Source organism: Pyxicephalus adspersus, chromosome 4, assembly GCF_032062135.1.
Source record: "Pyxicephalus adspersus chromosome 4, UCB_Pads_2.0, whole genome shotgun sequence".
In the NCBI taxonomy this organism is placed as follows: domain Eukaryota; kingdom Metazoa; phylum Chordata; class Amphibia; order Anura; family Pyxicephalidae; genus Pyxicephalus; species Pyxicephalus adspersus.
Genome location: NC_092861.1, coordinates 131,323,670 through 131,341,647, shown reverse-complemented (window position 1 = coordinate 131,341,647; position 17,978 = coordinate 131,323,670). Strand labels below are relative to the sequence as shown.

Here is a 17,978-nt window from a genome sequence, read left to right as displayed (position 1 = left end):
AAGTTTCCCCATTCCATGATACAATCTTGCATATCCCAGTTAACATTATTATATTATATTCGTTAGAATAAAGATTGAGACATTGAAAGCCACTCTAGGGAAATGTATATTCGAAATGCAGGAAAAGACAGTTTGCAAGGGAATGTAGATAAAATAGGATTATAATATCATCAAATTAAATAAAAGGAGCATTTAGTAACTACATTTCCTGGTAATGACTATTGAAGATGTATTTTTCACACCAGCATTCCATTCATTTACTTGGCTGTTGAATGCATGGACATTGGCAGAACACACTCCAGGCAAGTGCAATCCATTGATAAGTTTCCAGTGACCCCAGAGAAACCAGTTCAGTTTTCATTTGTACGTTAGCCCTAAGCCATCATTCTCTAGTCCCTTGCAACTTTACATTGCAAGCTTTCAGACTGCAGAAGGAAATATGTGCTTTTGATGGGTGAGTTGTGCTGACAGACATCAGCAACAATGCAGTTGGAATATAACTAAACTAGTCAGGGGAGAAAGTTGTAATCAGTGTGCAGCTCTCGTTCTACCCAGACATTTTTCTCCTTTTTTTCTTTAACAGCCTCCTCCAGAGCATAAAGAAAACTCAGGATGGAAAAGTCTCAAGCTTGTTTATTTTCCTGTGCTGAAAAGGAAATCCTGCTTTTATCTTCACCTTGGGATCTTGTATTGTCGGTTGCTGCTTCATGGCTGATGTTCTCTTATATAAGTCACTCAGCAAAATATAATTGTATAAAAAATACCTAGGCAAATGGCACCACCAACCCTGGTAAATTTTTATTTATAAGTGGAGAAGATTAAGCCTATGTTAGTATTTCTTGATGAAAGAGATCTTACTAACTAAGCCCAGGCTGAGCAATCAATCATGTTTGTTTTATTCCTCACACCCATTGGGGGTTATACTTACCTTTTCTCCACTCCTCACCTGATCTGTTTAACCACCAGGAATGGTGCAAATACCCTTCTAGTTCTATTTTTATTTATAGACTCACTTCTTTCTTAATTGTAAAAGTTTGGTTATTGGCTTATTGCTGTCCTTTGATAATGGACACATTACTAGGGTTTGGTCATGGACCCAGTGCTAGGGTTATGGCTGTCGCCATATTGTCGTTATTACTTTTTGAAAAACTAACCTACAATAATTTTATGTCAAGCGCAATTACAGCAAAGTCAGAACGTCCGATGCACCTCTGCCAGATCAGTGGCTAAAGTACCAAAGCCTGTAGATCTGCCCTTGCTAACCAGGGTTCTGTGGATCACTAGGGTTCCTCCGGAGTTTGTGGGACATTCCTTGAGCTGGGGTTGACTGTCCTCCCGTTTGATGGCATCCTCATATTTCCTCATATTTGGCAGGGGTACAAGCATAAACCCAATGATCTTTTTACCTATCTATGAAGGTTGATTTCAGGCTATCACAGTAAGATGGTAATTCTTTACCGTTACCATCATTGTCAGGACATTTTCCCAATTAATTTATTTTGAACATAAATTATAATACATTATTTACTGGGGTAAAAAGGTTGGGAAAGACTGCTCTAGTTACCTGACAAAGTAGGTTTCCAGGTCAGCAGTGGTACTTCCCCCCCCCCTTTTTTTTTTCTTAATACAGGTCCATAGATGCTGGCATCAAGTGCCCATGCCCTCCATATAAATAACACTCATTGGTTGGCTTCTATTAGAAACAACCAAGTGCAAGAGACACAGTGCAAAAGTTATACAAACCAACCAGAATTCATCTTGCACTCTTCTAAATTGCATGTAAAGTACATTTCAAATGGTTGCTGTGGGTCACTGCAATATTTTTCTCCTTGTTTATTGAATGATCCCCATAAGCTCTACAGGAGGTAGGATGCTGCTTTCTTTCATTAGTAATTCAGCCTCTACAATATTATATCATATTCAGGCAAATTTTGGCTGACTACCATATCCCTCAAAAACTCTTTTCTGGAGTTTTTATTGACCAGATGAATTATGCACTTTGCAAAGCCATTCTATATTCAAACCAGATTGTTGTTACATTTTGATGACACTCATTATGCTTATTGTTAGTTACAGAAGTGTAGATCTCGCGGCACTTGTGCAGGTGGCAAAACAAAAACTGGAAATCCGGCTGGTAATTGTTTGTCACTGTGGGCTTCGGTAACTTGAGTGTGGACACTGACTGCTGAATTATGCATTTTTTACATTTCCGCATGTCTTTAATTCTGTTTCATCAATATTTAATAAACATATGCTTTGCATAACTTGAAACAAATTTCTCCCAGCGTCTACAATGAGGGAGGAATGGTTGCATGAAGACTGTTCTGAAATGACTCTCCGAGAGAGCACTGAAGTGTCTTTTCTAGGCTTGTTTAGAGGAAATCATATTAGCATATGTCGAATGGTTCTGAATACAGGATGAATCCTAAATTTGAAGCCAATTATCAAGTGTGGAGGATCAGGACAAAGATCAGCATGTAGCAAAGCGTTTCCTTTTCAGAACCAGGAAATGCTTACTGAACTACTTTGCAGTATAACTAATACATACAGGTTCTAAAACAAAATACCACAGAAACACTCTTGAAGTATTTTCAGGTGTCAGGGAACCCAGGTAAAAAGCCTGAAGCCAGAAACTCAAGATGGGTTAGGGGAAGTGAGGGGGAAAACTTTAAAGCAGTTTGAGGGAAAAAGTTGTCTGCCCGCCCAATACTGGAGGGAAGGTAGTGTGTCGGTGATGGTTAGAGGTCCTTGAAGGCAGTACTGTTCGGGTATCATATTAGTGGTTGGGGGAACCCATTTGAGGTATGATGTCCTCGCGAAGAAAATATAATGGTCAAGTGGCTTGCATGTGTGAGATATCATTCCTGGTGGGTCGGTGGGTTGCGGCTGGGAGCAATAGGGTGATTTAGTGGCAGGCCCCAAGATTGATGTTGGTGGTGGTCATGGTTTTTGAGGACCTGTAACAACGGTGCCTTAAGGTTTTTTGTAACAAGTATTATTGGGTGGTTTTGTATTGGATTGCACTGTTGTTCTTTATAATTTATTTGAATTAAAGCTCATGGTAATGGTTATTGTGGATGTTACATGTCTTGGGTTAATGCATAATTGTTGAGAACAAAAGCCTTCTGCATGGGTCTGAAGATGCTATGCTTCAATCATTTACAAACAACAGTAAGGCATTTCAGTTTTTTATATCATCATAAATTATTATATTTCAGCTGGGCTTTAATTATAATATTGTATCAGTTTGGTGATTTGTAAAAATGGTTATTTAAACATCTACTTTTAGCAAACACTAATTAGTACAAAATACTATTCACATTCATTTTATTTGCCTATTATGATATATTCATTTAAATGAACAAAGGGACCTAGGGCAAGGATAAAGAAAAAAAATACAAAATGAATGTTATTTTTGTCATTCCAATCCCCAGTTCATATTTTCTATTCTCCTTAAGTTCTCCTCTAGGGACCGTTCAGAATTTAAATGCACTAAAATAGGGAATCATTGACACAGTTTAAGAACTTTTTGACGTTTAATCTTTGCTTCATTCCTCACTAGTGCAGAATATGAAGTTTTGTGGAATAAAATATATTTATTAGAACTTTAATGTTTAATTCATGCTTTTCTGCATTTGCAATAATAAAATAAAATTTTCTGTGCTTTTGGAAAGGTTTCTGAAGGAAACAAATACTGGTTTGAAGATGTTAAACGCAGTGTGGCCTGAATATTTTATTCAGGTGTTTACTTTGAAAAAGGAAGGACCAGGTGTTTCTCACCGGTGATCAAGCACGTCTTTTTTCTGAAAGAACTTGTAATCAACGCTTCTTTTGAAATTCTGCAAATAAGATGTTTTCCCTTTCATAAATAAATAAAAAGGCATAGGATGCTTGAAGACTTATGGAGAGGGAGAGGGTTCTTCTTAACTCTGCTTCTACACTTGAGAAATTCATTGCAAAAGTTTTTCAGAAACAAGCGGCTCATGGGTAGGATGTAAGATTTGATACAGCGGACTTGTATGCAGATTAAAAAGTTTAACCAAGTCACATTTCCAGAATGATAGACTTGTTCAAAATCAGAATGTAAGAAAGTACCGAATCAGCATGACTGTAAGACAATTATCATTTTTAGAAAAAGTCAACAATGATGGACGCTATAGCATTATTTAATTTTTAGGAAACCCCTAATAAAACCAATTCATTGGGAATCAGTGGGAAAAATATTCTTGCTTTGGTGTTCATTGGAATGAATGTAGTCAGAATGCCACAGTCACAGAGAGCTAAAATATTTATTATTGGTGTCCTTTCCAGTGGCATTGGCCCAGGGACTAGGCAGGCACCATTAAAAAGGAGGTTAATCAACCATTGGTCAAAGAACCACTAGGAACCTTTGGAGGAACCCTGGAGTTCCATGAAACCTTGTCTAAGAATCCCTAGTCTTTTTATCTAGTCTTAAGCCTACTAGTTTCCTCTAGTGTACACAAGTCTATTTATCCTTTTTAGGAGAAGGATGAACAGATAAGTAATCTTTTTCGGCTATAAATTACAAGCAAAGTAACAAAAGCACAATGAAAGCAGGAACCAGCAAGCCCCTTTATTCTAATAAAATATGATCACTATAATGTCATATCGGCTTTACATGTTAATGTTTAAAAAGAATGGCCAATATTTCAAATAATGCAGCTATCATTAAAATAATTCCTAGTGATTCTTCCATGAAGGCCCTTTATGCAAGCACTATCTGTTACACAATACCAATTATCTGGCTGTCTCCTAATTGGGCTTCTGTGTTGTCAACCCGTAACTTGAATTTCTGATGGAGACTACAAGTGGCTGGTTCAACACACGTTGGGGTCCTATTACTAGGTATATTCATTCAGAAAAGGGATATTTTACTTGACTTAATGAATGAGGTGAAGCTCTTCTGACCATTTATTCATGTGGAAAAAAAAACTGATTTTCTTAGATCGCCACATGGTTGTGTGTTCTTTGCATGAATGGATGAATTATTACCACATTCACTAAGCTAAATGAAATATATGTTGCTCTTTGCTAAGTGAACTATTAAACCAATACATTCCTATAAAAAATCTACCCCAGATATAGCCACTGTTGTTGCATCAAGAAACCATCAATGAAATGGATTAAAGAAATGCCATGCAATTATTAATGGTGTATATGTGTGGTTGCAATGAGACTGCACTAGATCACCATAACTAAAAGATGATAAACTATAAAAAATTAGTGTTTTCTTTTTAAAAAAAGGTCAACTGACATGGGTTATGGCTTTCATCTACCACTCAGTAAGCTGTTTTTCACATACTTGATATAGGCAATTATTTGTCAGGCTTATTGAATAATGCATAAATATATTTAGGATAGTGAAATATTATACTACTCGCATTTTACTGCACTATAAGGGTACAGAGCTATAATAAGACAATACCTTAACAAGTAAACAGGAGCACACGAACCAAGCCATAATTAAGCCAGCTCTATCAATCACCAGTATCAGTTTGTCAGCTTTTAATCATGCAGTTTTACTAACTGGGAAACAGTTGTGCTGCTTATGATGAGCTCTGCTGTTAATTTTACGATGGTGAACTGAGATATTATAACTGACATCCTCTTGGTAATTGAGAATTGGGTTGTCAATATTAACAAGGTCTTTTCAAGAAGAACAATTGATTTCACAATTATATATTTTAGCTGTCAACACATTGATAGTTTCTCACATACCTTCCTTCTGTAGTTGTAAAGCTGAACTCCAGACTTACCTTTAGTCTTATACAGTTGGACAAGCTTCTGTTGTGTGCTGATATTGCTTACTTTGAATTTACTGCACACATTCAGCTTTTCATAGCCTGCATTGAAAGCGAAATAAACTCAGATAGAACTTGCCTTTTATGGCTGAAAGACATCCAGCGTGATCTAGCCCTTTCCTTTGCAATTGAACGGTCCCTGATCTAGGCCTTGATTACTTTAGGTAAAAAGGTCAGAAAAGGCTTTACTATGTATATATATTTGTATTCAGTATTTATTTAAATTTAAAAGGTAGGGGCAGGAGGTTGATGACATTTCTAATTGTTATAATACAATATTAAAACTTGAACAAACCAACACCTAGAACCTAGACAATGGTCCTCGTTTATTAAAGTTCTCCGAGGCTGGAGAGAATACACTTTCACCAGTGAAGCTGGGTGTTCTAGCAAACCTGGAATGGATCTGGTTCAGAATTGAAACATTTGCTAACAAATAGCTAATGACTTTTAGGAACTCCATTACAGGTGTTCTGTACAACCCAGCTTCACTGATGATAGTGTATTCCCTCCAGCCTTGGAGAACTTTATTAAATCAGGGCCAATGAGTGGGAACAAGGGAAGGGATAAAAAAAGTAGCAAAGGAGGTAAGGATGGGGTTGAGTCTCCCTTCAATGAAGGTGGGAGTCCAGAGTTCAACTGTTCCAGTCAGGGGTCCCAGGTAAGTTCAAAATTGTTTGGGGGATCCTTAGGAATGCAGGTGAGGTTCTCATTGACAATGGTCCAATTGAGTTAGGAGTACAGAACTGCTGTGTTGATATGGGAGACTTCCAGGCTTTAGCAAGGGCAATTCAAGCTGCCACCAGAATATTGATGGGTTTTGATGGGGTCAGGCAATCTTGCTTAAAAAGGCACATTTAGGAGTTACTGGTAGAGATAAATGTGAAACAGAAAAACGGATAGATATATCGGGCTGATTATGAAAGCTCTCCAAGGCTAGAGAGGATATACTTTCATTAGTGAAGCTGGGTGATCCAGCAAATCTTGAATGGATCTGGTCCAGGATTCAAAACATTTGGTAGCAAATAGCAAATTACTTTAAAGAAATCAGTTTCAGGTTTGCTGGATCACCCAGCTTCACTGATGAAAGTGTATCCTCTCAAACCTTGAAGAGCTTTAATAAATCAGGCCCATTTTTTTCGTCAAATAGTAATCAGTGAGAGATACAAAAAAAATCTAAAAAACGTGTAGATAATTATTGGAGGCACTAACAGAATTTGTAGGTAAAACCTTGTATCCTTGCAGTTATGTATTGGACTGGCAACCTTAGATGTATCCTTCTTTCCCTTCTGCTACTGAAACCAGGTATCAGGACATAACCACTGAGCTATAGTAATTTGAATGTTATAATGCAACAAAAAAGTAATCCTATTTAATCTGAATTTACTGATGTGCATGTATGTTTTTTCCTGTTGTGTTACACCTAGCTGAAGGCCATGTACACTGGGAAATGCATATCTTAGGATGCATGGCTGTCATGATCTTATAAACACCCCTTCCTTACAGGAACTTTTATTGGTATTCATTATTCACTTTGAGTGCAGGTTTAAGTAAAGTGAAATGAGCCATTCACAGTTCAGCAGCAAAGGCTCACAGCACACAAGCGGGAAGTAAAAAGCAGGATGCTAGATTAAATGTTCTATTGAGTTCATTTCTCAATAAATGTGTAGAAGTAGATGACATTAAAAAAAATGACTGCTATAGACCTGACATGTATATAAAACCAATATAGTCCTGGAGCATACCAGTTGAGCATATTGCCATAAGGTTGTGTTAGATTTATAAGATTGTTGCTGCAGTTCTTAAACAATACTTAATGTGTATATGATACGATATGAAATACTAGTAAAAGGGGAATTCAGAAAAAACAATGGTGGCTAAATAGCGGGGTGGATTCATCAATAAACAGATAATCATTTATTATTACCATTACATTTGTAGTCTGTTATTTTTCTACTAAAAATAATTCTGTGCCCTTTTGTGACAGTGAATGTTTAGCATAGCGTATGATTTTGTAAATTAGAATTTAATGTGCTCTTTCATGCTGAGATCTGTTTGGTGATTAAAAGTAATACTGTTGGTTCATTTTCATAAAAAAATAATTGCTTCCAGATCAAGATTCTTGAAGGAGAATTTAGAAGGAGAAAAATATCAAGACATCTGAACAAATATTAGTTTAATATATTAACTTTCTCCAAGATTAACTGTTTCTGTGTTGGTGACATGTAGCACCTATGAGCAATTAATTGCTGATGAAAACTTAATGGAATCATGTACTGGAGAATTTGAAGCTTGCCATTTCTGACCTCTTCTAGAAAGTGCTAGCTGTCTGACTGTTATACAAATCCAGTAGTTTTTACTATATTTACTTTTTTAAGTGTGGCCTTTGGCTTCAACAAATGTCACATTATACTCTATTAAAGGTGCGGTCAGCTGTAGATCTGAATGGCCTTTACTGTATTACCTGGTCTGCTTAGTGCAAAGGTGCAGATCAAATTTAATATCACATTTACCAATAGATGAAGATTTCTACTTGCTGTAACTAAAGCTTTGTATTCTAATAAAATATATGACTGATGAGCAAGCAATAATTTTTTTTAAAAATGAAACTTTGCCAATTCCATTTACCAGGACCATAACGTAGCCAAGTAAAGGGTTTTCTATTTACAATTGAATTCATCATTCCTACAGAAAGTCATTCCGTATATTGCTTGTTATTAGAAATGGGGGAATGAGTTGCTGACCATACTGCAAACTTATTTCCAAATAATACAGTTTTGGTCTTTGAAACCAGCAGTCGCACACCTTTTGGACCTCACAGACCACTAAATTCATCATTAATATGATTTTTTTTAAAAAGATAAATACATTTTTAATATAATGATTTTCCTAATGGTGCCTGATGAGGACTGTGGAGGCTCTAAATCATTGATCAGCGCACGGTTAAGTGAAGTATTACTATTGTTACTTTTATCAATACTTGTATTATCTTTGGTATTACTAAAGAAATGCAAAATATTCAGTTTTTTCCTTCACTCATTATGGGTTTATTTCATTTAAATCTAAGACCAAACAAGAAATGATTTTTATCAAAGTCAAACTATTTGATGCCATTAAATATAACAGTTATAGAAAATACACAGTTAGGGTCTTACATAAAAGAACATTTGTTGTGTTACATTAAAACAATTGGATAAGAATCGGTGTTCATGGAGCGGGGTGACTGTTATATTGGTCGAAACAATAACAAAGCGTACGGCATGGCAACCGTTGCCTCATACAACTTTTTTGTTTTTCTGTCTCTAGTACAGTTTGTGAATTTAGTGCAATATAAAGATGAAAATTGTCATTAATATAAGAATGTATTTGAATATTATTTTTGTTTTATTACTAATAAAACAAAAAAATTGCAAATAAGGTCTAAATTTTTCTGCGGACCACCAAAATTTTCTTGCGGAATACTGGTTGGCGCCCATTGTTTGAATCAGAATTTGAGTAAGGTTTATTTCTAGGTAAGGTAATTTATAAGGCATTATCTTCTTCTGGGTGGGTTTCTGCTGTTGTATTGATGGTAAAGGGCCCAGATGATCTTCTTGTAAGGGTGCTTGGATCACAACAACTGCTACAAAAAATGACTAATCCATAGTATAATATTTCTAATTGTGTTTTAGCTGAATATTTAGCCACTTGCTTTAAAGAATAAGTCATCCTTAATCTTTTTCTCTGGTTCATGTTTTTGTTTTTTCTTGTAGGAGACTGAACTTTTGGATTTAAGTCTAGTGAAAGATGCCAGATGGGGAAAGTATGCACGAACTCCAAAGGTAAGATATATATGGTTCCATTACAAAATAGATCTTGTTGAGTGAAAGTTTATGCAGTTTGCTATTCAGTACTGAATTTACCTGAGCGCCCCAACTCATAGCTGACCCAGACATATTGGCCCTGATTTATTAAAGCTCTCCAAGGCTGGAGAGGATACACTTTCTTTGAAGTTGGTTGATCCAGCAAACCTGGAATGGATTTCCTAAAGTCATTTGCTATTTATTGACAAATGTTCTTAATCCTGGACCAGATCCATTCCAGGTTTTTTTAATCATCCAGCTTCACCGTAGAAAGTGTATCCTCTCCAGCCTTGGAGAGCTTTAATAAATCAGCGCCATTGTATATAAATATCCTCTGGAAAGCCAATAGTTTTCTTGTACATAGGTGTTAGGGGCTTACATTTTCTCTTAGTTGTTTACTTTTCTAGGTCTATGGTCTATCCACTTGTATCACAAACATCAGATTAAAGTGTATATTAAAAGAAGATAAAAGTAGAGAACAATCAGCATTTGTAGGGTGCAGAATATATGACTGATGGGTTTGTTATTGTTCATCTCTAAAGATGAAAGTCATTGTGAGACCCCCAGTTTAGGGGTGCGGTGTAGCAGTGGTGTCAGTGGTTATACTCCCACTGTCAGCTGCAGTGTCTGAGATGGGGAGCGACAAACAGTAGCAACAGAATCTTGAACTGCCAAATACTCAGCGTGAGTCTGACTGTTGAATTGGCTTAAAGCAGAAATACATTTTTGTTGTGGATGAGCTTTTGCCATAATTGACAAGTATGCTAGTTATGACACACACTTACGTTTTGAGCAGTTATATTGTTCCCAGCATCCATATAGCTATGGCCTACGCTGCATGGCGCATACACCGTGTAGTTTAGGCAAAAAAACAAAAAGCCACCAGATGAGTGCCTTTGAATGTTTCTTCTGCTAATCAATTCCTTGTTTCTACCTTACCATTCCTTATTTTGCATCTCTTCTGACTGGAGATAGCTATCTTGTTAAAGAACCAGGGCTTTGTGTCCTCATGTCAGATCTATTGCCCTAATGATTGATTATTATAATAATAGTGGTCAAATGGTGCTAAAACAGAAGACTGGATAAAGCTAAGTAGGAAGATCATGATACTGCAGATTTTACCCTAGCTAAGAGAATAATAAAAAAACAATAGTGATATTACCAATTCTTCCATTAAATCTGATGAAATTACCAGTCACAGGCAGCAATGCCTCTCACACACTGCAGATTTACAGTTTAAAGAGATTAAAGGAACATGTCTTTTTTTTTTCGTTCTTTTTTACAGATTATTCAAAAATAAAGTACATTTTTTAGGGCACTGCTCAGGCACTGATAACACATTTCCAATATGATGACAAAGGTTATTTTGTTCATATCCACTCTAATAAATGTGGTGAAAGAAATAACAGGCCCGTAGGGCGAAAAATTTACAAACAGATAATTTCCTCCTTCAAACAATTTTGTAGGTCATATGCATTTTAGTATTTTATCATTTCTGTCCTACATACCTGGCCATTATTAATCCTCCGTAACATGCTGCACTGTTAAGAAATTGAAACATGGAAATTTCTCTTTTGTCCTATAATAGAGATTACCAATTTTAATGAGCTTTGAACAAAGTGCTTTTTGATGTCCGGAAGGATTTTTCACACATGGATAAGACACAGGACGAATATTTTTGTGCATATAATATTTATAACATTGTTACTTATTTAGGACTACACAGTAGATGTACTTTTAATAAAATGCATGAATGGAGAATTGTATGTCAGAAATGTTTTATTAATTACATTTTTATTTTAAGAATGGCAACATGCTTACATGCAAATTGTACCTCTTTATAATGTATGCATTTTTTGATGCCATAGTAACCATGCAGGCTTTTTCATTTTGCTGGTACGGGATGGGGGGGGGGGGGGTCAGCTTTGCATTTGGCAAGAAGCAGAACTGCAGCTGAACTCCAGTAATCCGATTTATTAATTAAGATATAACAGCAATCCCATCCTCCAGGCTTTTTAAAAAGCCTGTAAACCAATCCTGACGATCCAAATCATGTAAATCACTGTTCACCCACAAAGTGGGTGACAATACCCCAAATAAAGAGAAACCATATTCGGCTGGGGAGGCAAGGAGCTCAAAATTTACTCTTGTAAATAAAATTGATACAAGCCCAAACTGACAGTTCTATGTAAAAGTAAGAGGAATTCATGATGGGTGCTGACATTCCGGCTAAAATGCCATCACCAATCTGGTGTTGAGCCCTGTCACACTCCGTTCAACATCGCAACTGTTCAACATCTTAGCCTGCGCCCAGCAAATCCAGGCAGTTTCTTCCTAAAATAAATAAGAAGAAAGCATGCAGATTATTCCCAATTTCTTACAATATTATATACTGTACATTTATTCAAAATAAAGCTGTAAACAAAGCAATGATGAGAATTGGAATAACAATCTCATAAGGAGAAATTCCCATTCACACCCTTACAAAGATCGGAAAATGTTTAGACTCTTGTCTGTCCATTATTTCTCCTAATTGTCTTTAGTACACAGTGTAGCCAAAGTTTCATTTTCCACAATCAAAGATGAAGTCTAATTTGCAATAATTTTACATTCATTACTTCCCTTCCATTAAATTGATGATAAAAATTACTAAATAAAACTTTTCTGTTTACATATCTAATATTGGATCCAGAGATGACCCTCAGGCCGTATAGGGCCCATTACGGTTGTTTCTCTGGCCCTTTGGGTGTTGTGCGGTTCCTCATTATTATCCCGGCTCGTGGAAGTGAGCAGGCTGTTTCCCTGCGCACAACCCGCCCACTCTCCCATCAAAGGCTCAGATCTGCGATGGGAGAGTGGGCGGGGTTATGCTATCATCACATCACGTTCAGCGGCGTCATGATGGCATAACCCCGCCCACTCTCCCGTCGGCCTGGCCGCTCTTTTCAAATTTTATATTGTGGCCCCTGACTGAAAAAGTTTGCCCACGCCTGTACTAGACCATGGTAAGTTAGCCACGAGGTTGGAAGAGGGCAGCAGGGTGTTACACATTGCTTTCTAATGGCATCACAACACCCTGCCACACAGACTGCCCTAGGTAATAACCACATTTGATTCTAAGCCTCTATATTTTGGGGATTTGAAATCCATTGAGAAAAAGGGGTTGCAGGGGGCAGATCAGTAGTTACAATGTTGACCACAGCTTTTACAGAGTGACAACTCTCAATTCGGCATCACCTGAAAGCTGCATTAGATGGACTTCATTGGCAGGATCAGCAGGTATTCATAGGCTTTGCAGGAGGAAACGACTTAACAAATTAATAAAGCAATAATAAAGTACTGCAGTACAATTTGCATTTAAAGCTAAGCCATAGTCTCCTTTTATGATTACACAATTTTATTACAGGGATTTGTCCTTCTTTGGTAATAATTTTTACCAGTAAATTTATTTCTTACTTTCCTATTATAAAATTCTATTTCTGCGCGTTATCTCCTACTCTCCTCCTGTACAAAGCTGATTTATTCTTCATGTTGAACATATCTATAATAGTTTCCTCTTTCTTCAGCAATCCATTCTCGTCAGTTTCCAGACCATGATAACACTAATTTTCATGTCACAAACTACAAACTAAATTGTCACCACACGCTCGGAGGAACAATGGCTGCTCAACTAGTAAAGCCAATTATAGCATGTTTTCTGGGTCTTTTTTTGGCAAAATAATAACAGTACATTAAAACAGCATTGTTTCTTACCCAGACCTTCTATGTTATTGAGACATTTAGAGAGGAAAATACAAGAGCAATTAAATCTTTATGGGGAAAAATAAGTTGTTCATTCAACCCGAGTAGGTGGTCTGGTAATGGTGACTATACAAGGGACAATATTTGGGATGTTTTTGTAAGAAAACTGCAACTTTCGAGGCATTAAAAATATTTAGAACTACCATGATAGGGTTAAAATAATTTGAAAAAAAAGTTGAAAAGGTATGAAAAAGCATAAATGATTAAAAAAAATAATCAATGAGCACAAACTCTGTGTACTCAAGAACAATTGCAAAATATGATTGGGGTAACAAAACACTTTTTCCAGTTTGATTTCTGTACTGTAAACGTAAATGTGCATTTCAATTTGATGTACTAGTAAATAGCACTTTTGCTTACTTTATTGCTTACTCCTGCAGGCTTTCTTCTTTTATATACCCAGATTCCAAAAGCCACTTCTATTCACTATTCTATGCATTAGTCTTGGGTCTGTCATCATCAGGTTCAATGTGGGAGCATTAGTCCTGAATTGTAATTGAGATTGCCAAAGGCTGGCCCACAACCAGCAGCTTTGGAGGAAAGAAGAAAGCACCAGGTACCAGGGAAGAAAGAAATATATGGTAAAGGTGAAAATGCTTTTAAAAATTCCCCATTGGAAAGGTAGTTTATAATTATTCATGGACTTCAGGTAAAAAGTATATCTAAAGTCAAAACATTTCAGATTTGGAGACAGAAGAAAAAAATAGAACTTGTGGCTGGGTTTACAATACCTCTGTGTGTTCCTACTGATCAAGACAAGGGATGAGCGAGCAAAATTTTTCATTTCGATCTCGGGGCAAATCGGGCCTTTCTCGCTTACAGAACATGTGGGCAAGAATGGCCTTGTGATTCGCCACGAGGTTGTGTTCTCGCTGAATCCAGATAAACTCTCAACGGAGAGCCTTCAATCAGCTGTGACTGCAAGTTCTCACGCTCCCTGGGCTGTACTTATCAGCTTGGTGACTGTGGGAACTGAACTCAGATGAACTCTCAATAGAGAAACTTCATTGAGAGTTCATCTGAAGTTGGCCTGCAGTCACAGATGATTGGAAGCACTCGCGTGCCTCCAATCAGCTATGACCACAGGTTCCCACGGTCACCAAGCTGTACTTATCAATGATAAGTACAGCCCAGTGACCATAGGAACTGAACTCAGATGAACTCTCAATGGAGAAACTCCATTGAGAATTCATCTGGAGTCAGCTGTGACTGCAGGTTCCCACGCTCCCCAAAATTTTGCCAGCCCATCTGAAGTTTGGGGAAATTTTTGCGAGAATGTCAGAGGCATTCTCGCTCATCCCTAGTCAATACCATCTTCCGAATTTCTCCTGGTGACCACTATGACTCATGCAGAAATCCACAATTTTACAATTGTCACAGTAAGAGGTAAACTTTTACAGGACGAGAAGTGGCACTCTTTATATCTGGAGGAAAAAAAATGTGGAGAAAATGTTGAATAGAGTCCCTCCAGAAGTAGTTTTAGAGCGTTCAAAAGAATATTTTAAGAAAAACCTGAATGCATTTTTAGATGCACAGAATATGAGGGTATTACATTTTAAAAGGAATGGCACTGAAACTTTTAAACCAGAGAATATCTAATAGCCTTAGGAAATCAAGGGGAGAATTGTTCCCCTGTTGGAATAAATTGGCCCATGCTTTATTAGGAGATTTTTTGCCTTCCTCTGGATAAACTGTGCATGAAGGTTTCTATGTAGAATATGCAAGTTTCTAGTATGTTGATTAATTTCCCCAGTGGTTGAACTTGATAGACTATGTAACTCCTCTGTTGGCATCTACGATGGAATTATCACAGCACTGAGACAGGAAATAAAGGGAAATTTCTCCAAGGGTAAAAAAAAAACAAAACTAAGAAATAACAGCTGACAGGACCTTAACCTTTCCAAATTTCCATAAAACATACATAGGAAAAAGTAAAAATATTTTGGCTGTAGATGAACCTAAAGGTATACCTTTCAACAGTCTAGAAAAAAAAGCTGATAGCAACTATTTTCCATCTTTGTAATGCACCAATAAATCTGAATAATTAATGTAATTGGTCCCAGTGACAATGCAGTTCTCAATGATCTGCCCCATTTATTTGGGGTATATCCAAAACCCTGTTAGGTGGCATTCACATGCACATGCTTTTATGTTGTTGTTGCCCAAATGTTGGTTCCTAGGACATCCTTGCTCTAATGCTTTATATTTTCACTGCCCCAGAATAAACATGTGCACAATTCTTACAATCCAATAAATTCCTATTTAGTATGGCAAGGTTGTTCATTGATTTCTAGGCATAGGGGGCACAGAGCTAAATGACTTTTCTCAAGTAGGTAGCACACGTAGATGCAACGTAGTCTTCTGACGTTCATGTTCCACACTTATGGGAATCAGAACAGAAAATCAAACTGCACACACAAAAAAAAAAATCAAATGACTTAATGAAAATAATAAAAAAAAATAAAAGAAGAAGAAAGAAAAATGCGATGCAATCAAAATTGAAAACATTTTTTTTCTTATTTCCTCTTAGGCGTGATTTTTTGAAGTGTAAAAGTACATGGGGCTGTTATCATACCGGGCACAGCGAGTCCTGTGACAGAGATGATTCTCACTAGATGATGTCTTGCCATTTTCGGCTCAGCATGCTAAAACTGCAGAACACGCAGCCTCTAGCATTTCCTTTCCTATAATGTGTTTGGTAGCTGGCACCTTGTCTATGTAGAAAGGGGACATCCGACTGCAGTGATTGAATGTTTAAAGGGAAATATGTCCTGCTGATGAGCAGTAGTGTATATTATTATTTCATTTTGTGTAATATTTTTGTTTTCCTGTATTTCGGTAAAACTTAAAAAATATATACATATAATAAACTACACATGCATGATGTTCTGTATTGAATCCTAGAATGATACGGCTGAACTCCAGGCAGCCATAAAAACAACATTTAATCCCATTAAGTCATTATTAAGAATAGTTACTGTATAATTTAATGTAGAACCAGCACAAAAACCTGAATCTGTTTTAATATTAGATTCCCACAGATCTTTGCAGCAGCCCTAACATTTGAAGAGCTGCATTGCACTGAATGGTTACTTCAGTCTAACAATTGAAGCTTTTCGATCGAAGGGTAGAAAAAATGCTGCCCCCATTAGTGTACAGTTTATTGTCCAACCATAGACTGCGATTTTTCAGGGACAGACTGTATTGATTAACCCTCATAAAGTTGCAGTGCAGACACTGGGGCCTGATTTATTAAAGTTCTCCAAGGCTGGAGAGAATACACTTTCGTCAGTGAAGCTGGGTGATCTAGCAAACCTGTATGGATTTCCAAAAAGTCAAGCTTTTGTTAGCAAATGTTTTCAATCCTCAACCAGATCCATTGCAGATTTGCTGGATCACCCAGCTTTACTGTTTAAAGTGTATTCTCTCCAGCCTTGGAGAACTTTAATAAATCTGGGCCAGGGAGTCTAGAACGCGGAGATGATGTCTGGCAGTGGTGCCCAAATCAGACTGGCAAAACAAACAATTACAGCTATTACCTAGTAAAACAGTTTGAGGTATTAAGATGTTTGTCTGGAGTGTATGTATGTGAATGTTTATACATATGTTCTCACTAGCCCCTTTTAGCCGGGCTCACCACCTGGCACTTTTCAGTAACAACCTAGCTGTTGAGTGATTAATGAAAGGCAGGGACGCAATACATGAACACCACCCCGCTACAGCCTCCTCCCACTAAGCTTAAAAAAAAATTCTAGGTATATAAGATATATTCAAGCAGTTATTTCTGATTAAGTTCCATGAGCACCCACTATTATATATTAGCTTTTACATTTATGAAAACAGAGAGTGGAGTGTTCTAAAATTAACAAATCTTAAGAAAAGTAGAATAAATGTGTTTATTTGTTGTACAGTTTATTATGTTAGGGATATATTATGTTATTTTTATATATATATATATATATATATATATATATATATATTACACAATTCACCACTTATGGCACATAAATATATATATAAAGTTCTTTAAATGACCCCGCAACAACATGCCAGCTATGGGATGTAGCAAATGCTTAAGGCTAAGAATCAGACACACTGGCAGGATGTTTCTTTCTAAATACTGTCTGTGAGGGCAGAGATGCTGGATTTAGTACCAAATGCCATTCCTTAGCTTTAGCGGAGACGTTCTGGGAATGGCTCTGGAGTGAAATGCAGAAAAGGAAAACTGGTGTGTTGTTACACTCTGCAGCATTGTTTTACAAGCCAGTAAACAGGTGCTGTTAAGGCGATTTCCTAGCATTACATTAGGCACCGTAATAAAACCTATATAGACCCTTCAGTATATGTATTAATTAAAATGAACCCAATTCTTTCATAATAATTTATTCAATGCAATTCCCACACAACACAGAACGTTTAGCCTGATTTATTAAAGTTTGGAGAAGAAAGACTATCATTGGAGACCCTGGGTGATCCAGCAAACTTGGAATGGATCTAGTCCATGATTGAAAACATT

The 17,978-nt window shown here is 36.8% G+C and overlaps 1 protein-coding gene across 1 annotated transcript in view; it reads left to right on the top strand.

Annotated features, from left to right (window-relative positions):
• The window catches only part of PLCB1 (phospholipase C beta 1), a gene marked incomplete in the record, with an annotated part of 348,446 nt that overhangs the window by 107,888 nt on the left and 222,580 nt on the right, over positions 1–17,978 (top strand). Inside the window, 1 exon segment of the mRNA XM_072409642.1 lies at positions 9,572–9,640. Within this exon segment, the coding sequence (XP_072265743.1) occupies positions 9,572–9,640 (69 nt within the window).